Source organism: Zeugodacus cucurbitae, chromosome 3, assembly GCF_028554725.1.
Source record: "Zeugodacus cucurbitae isolate PBARC_wt_2022May chromosome 3, idZeuCucr1.2, whole genome shotgun sequence".
Lineage (NCBI taxonomy): Eukaryota > Metazoa > Arthropoda > Insecta > Diptera > Tephritidae > Zeugodacus > Zeugodacus cucurbitae.
Genome location: NC_071668.1, coordinates 22,346,843 through 22,351,291, shown reverse-complemented (window position 1 = coordinate 22,351,291; position 4,449 = coordinate 22,346,843). Strand labels below are relative to the sequence as shown.

Sequence of the window (4,449 nt, the reverse complement as noted above, 5' to 3'; positions counted from 1 at the left end):
AAGCCACATAACAGAGAATCATGTAGAGATTTCTTTAGATACCTTGTACCTATATGTATATGCAACATATCAGAAACATATATTATTATTCTACAGAACAAATGTTCTACATGAAAGGACTTGAAGCCAAGCAATTTTTCTGTGGTGATATGAAAGGAAGCAGTCAACTTTCTCAAGCAAATTCATAAACATTTCTCATAAGTGGCACCTCTTCATACATATATGACAGAAATTCCAAATTTTAAATTTTTTTTTAAATTTTTTACTATGTCAGAGAGAGAGAGAATCAGCAAATGTCAGATAATGTTCTTTCGAAAAATCATTCTTGTTTTATACAAATACAGACTATTTTAAATCGAAAAAAATTAATAAATTTCATAAATTTACGCACCAGAATCAAACTATGACGCTAGAGCAAAGTTCGCCGGAAGCAAAGCCAAAACAAGAATTAACGCTACTACAAAAGGTGCTACAATCAAAATAAAAACCTTCAGTACTAATTTCATATATTCTCAGATAACATTCTTCTTCATTGGCATCTCGTCGGCTTTCACCATTTACGCTTTGATACGGGTGTCGAACGATTTGCTTTTTGAACCAAAGCCGAAGCTTGTACAGCATGGACTGGCAAGCCTAAGCGAAGAAAACACACAATTGTAATATTTTTATGCAACTCTGAGTTTATTTTCCACACAAAAATCAAAACCTGTTCGTAGTTATGCTTGATTTAGAACGAAATGCAGCACGGAGCAATAGGCGCGAAGTTATCTACGAGTTCTTAATGCGTGCCAATGATTGTGTGGGTAAACGCGAGCTAAGCAATGGTCTCTCTGATTGTTAGCAAGTTTAATTATTATCTTTATTTAAACGATTTTACAGATTTTCGGTTTCGCATTGACGGGGTTAATAGTTGTGAGTCTTATTATAATCGCCTTATGGCTAATAAGATTTATGGATACTTTATTCGGAAAAAATGTGGATCCTGAGTCTTTTGCTTTGATTGATTGATTAAATTGATATCATATAGTATTCATTATGTTTAAATCGTTGAAATATATGTACATATTTAAAAATGGAAGATTTGTAGTGATGAATTCTTGAACTGTGTAAGAATTGTGCATTGAGAAGGTTAAAGGTTTCGGCTCGAGTTTCAACTAAGTCAATGTTCAGAAATGGCTCGCTCCTCATCGTTCACTATACTTTCTGTTTGCCAGAACTAGAAAAAACAGCTGAAAACTGTAGTAGTTGGAAGCTAATTTTGGATTAAATCGAAGATCAAAATAAGTAGTTCTAAACAATCAATTCAGAAAAAGTAATATGATATCTGAATCCAATTTGGCCAATGTATGTAAAGGGTGATCCATTTCGAGGTTCCCTACTATTCTTAAGAAATAAAAAAAAATAATTATCATTCAAAAGAACATTCTTTGGCATTTATTTTTTAAAGATTATCTCTTGTTGGTCACGGCTACGTCTCAGATGGTCCATCCGTTGAGTCCAACTTTCGATGACTCGTGATGTTTTGCGGGATTGTGACGATCTTGGTGGCTAATTGATCGGCCCAAAACGTAAAATTATCTGCTCACCGAAGTGTTATCTCAATAAATCCATTGATTGATGCGAAGTCTGGGAAGTGGATCACCCTTTACTAGACATGATATGATTGTTGTTGTTGTTGTTGTAGCGGTTACCCAGGCCTGTCTGAAACGACAAGCTTAGCCTAATTGTCATCGAAGTCTTCTAACTGGAGGCCCAGGAACAGTCCCCACAACAGCCGGTTCTACTTTACACCGGATTTGTATTTCTGTTATTTCGGCGACCCAGACCTTTCTCGATCCGTAAGTTCTAGTCTAAGACATGATATGGACTATATTTTACCCAGTTCCCAAATATCGACAATCCAATTACCTTAATTCCATAACAGTCGAAACTCAAACAACTAGATCAGATAATTGATTTTTAATAACTATTTCTTTAATAGACGAATAATATCAGAAATAGTTCCATCTATTACGCTCTCAGAATCGAATCAGTGAAATTACTTTTAGTTGGAGTGTTTTAAGTAGGGATCTATTCGATTCGATTTAAGGATCGACCTGCGAACTGAGGTCTATTGTGCCCTCTCTTGTTATCACAATACACCATCCAACGCCATCGCATTAAGAAACCTTAACAGTGTTCCAGGGCTGATGGACGCAATACTATCCCTTTGGGAATATAGAGCCCCATTACCTGATTCCCTTTTCTCGCGATCGCCGAGCGGTCAAGGAGGTGAGATGGTACCTTAGTCTGCAGTGTACAGTGTCACTAGGTTTTTAGGGAGCGCTAATAATTGTTAAAATCCTTTGTGGTTATATCCCTCGAGAGACAGTTTGGAGTGGCGAAATCACTGTAAATGCAGCCAGTAGGGATCAATACTTATACGAGTAAACCTGTCATGACAAAACAGTTGGAAACCAAAATTATGGTAGTACCAATACAAAATTTGGTCTTCAAGGAGAGTGTATTGTAAGTTCGTGAGTGTTTGCTTATGAGATATCAGCAATTCAAATATCTTCCCACCTTTAGCACAGCAAATGCATTTATTACTTTTTTGTCTACGACACCAAAGCACTCATTAAATTCCAAGTCAAACAGTTTTGAGAAATATTCCATAATAAATAAACATAAAAGAAATTTTTAGAATACAGCAAACATAAAGAGAACACAATGAAATCAGTGTCAGTAAATAGAGGAGTCGATATTGAAGGAAATGTCGCTGAGCCAATTGAAAAACTGCGACTCAAATTAATCTATAAAGTAGCTAAAATAGCGGTACAAAAATTTTCAAAATAAACATTGTGATTTTTCTTACTCTACAGATCGTGTTTTTCGCTTTTGGCATATTAGCAACGCTTATTATAATAATTCTAATTCAATTATCGGATAACCTGGTGCTGGAGAAGAAAAGACAAGCGTTACGTCACTTCGAGGAGATTGCCAGTCATGTCATTGAACACCAAAATCATTCCGTTTGAGATTTGCTCGCAGATACCATAATAAATGTACTTGGTTCTCGTATTGGATATGCTAATGGATCATTAAGACAGTATTTGTCTAATTATATTTATATATTAATATTTCAAATTAAGGATTAAATATATTATATAATTGAATTACTTTTGATTATAATTGAATTGCCTACCATTACATTTACCAGAGAGAGAGACAGAGAGAGATAGAGACTGAGAATGAGAGTCGTATTTAACATATGGCGATGTATTATGAATTCCAACATCTTTCCTGGTTTTACAACGAATATGTAGCTCAGGTCTGCATAAAAATATGATATATGAAAACTCTTCCATGTGGACTGAAGTGGACTAGTTGTTGTGTGGGATATCATGGACCAACTAATACCTGGTGCGATTTGATATCAATACTAAAGAAAATCAAACCGTATAAGGACTTCGTTTCTAAATCGGTCTATAGTTAGCACATACCGAATATGGGGATCTTCGTTTACAATAATGGAATTTGTATGAAAATTGGTAAGATAAATAATAATAAGAAGTTCCATTCTAATGGATACAGTAAAGATTGTAAAATAATTTTGAGAAATCATGTCGAGTTTAGAGTACTTGAGCGTATATAAAATCAGAAAAATTCCTGTTACGTAGGCCTGAACCTAGTGGGAAGTCTTTCAAGTCCAAATTTGTTTGATAATGCTATGTTTCTCTCCTGTTTCTGTGACAGTAGATATTAGAGAAAATGGACTAGTTACCAAGAAATATTGTCGAAAGGAAGATAACTAAGGTTCTACTCATGTTTGTTGATTTTGGATCGAGAGTTCTACCGAAAATACGGAAAAAAGTATCAACTATAACTGTAACAAATCCTATGAAATTCTAGTCAACACAACTTGCACTTTTTTGTTATCTACATATTTTAAACGACAAATTGACAAGAAATAGAACTGTCTGTCTCTTCGTTTCATTCGGAAAAAAATGGACGTCGAGCGAAATGTGCTAGGTACACACGGAAAACATAACCTAACTGCACTACAAAAGGTATTCAATGGTATATATTTATTCTATACAAATGTTTGTCATTAATCGCCTTGAAAATTTTTTCAGTTCACACTCTGTCTATTTTCGGCCTTTATGATCTGTACAATTATCATCTTGCTTGGTTTCCGAAAAGAAGTTTCCGAAAAGAAGAGCTTTCTGCCGAAAGCCTAAATGTAAATAAATGACGGCTATGCAATATAATTTAAGAGCGACAGCATACTTGTTTAAAGGAGTGAGTCCATTCAAAATATGTTATATGTATATTTAATTATATGGACTCATAATTTTGCTCATTATGCCAATTTGCAGCTGTTCGGTTTTGTGTTTACCGGAGTTGGTGTATTCTTCTTGCTGACATGCAGTATTTCGACGGTTCTATCAATGGAATTCCTGCTCGAAT

The 4,449-nt window shown here is 34.8% G+C and overlaps 1 protein-coding gene and 1 long non-coding RNA gene across 3 annotated transcripts; both read left to right on the top strand.

Annotated features, from left to right (window-relative positions):
* Positions 1 to 277: 277 nt before the first annotated feature.
* Positions 278 to 1,078, top strand: LOC105218921 (uncharacterized). 2 transcript variants are annotated; one of them, XR_852120.3, is made up of 3 exons: positions 278 to 466; positions 517 to 799; positions 880 to 1,078. It is a non-coding gene; the product is annotated as an uncharacterized LOC105218921 (long non-coding RNA). The 2 variants fall into 2 exon arrangements; XR_852121.3 differs by having other exon boundaries at positions 517 to 803.
* A 1,512-nt stretch (positions 1,079 to 2,590) lies between these two features.
* On the top strand, positions 2,591 to 3,171 carry LOC105218920 (uncharacterized). Its single transcript, XM_011194793.3, has 2 exons — positions 2,591 to 2,799; positions 2,862 to 3,171. The coding sequence occupies exons 1-2, from the start codon at positions 2,710 to 2,712 to the stop codon at positions 3,015 to 3,017; spliced, it is 246 nt and encodes an 81-aa protein (XP_011193095.1). The 5' UTR covers positions 2,591 to 2,709; the 3' UTR covers positions 3,018 to 3,171.
* Positions 3,172 to 4,449: the final 1,278 nt, after the last annotated feature.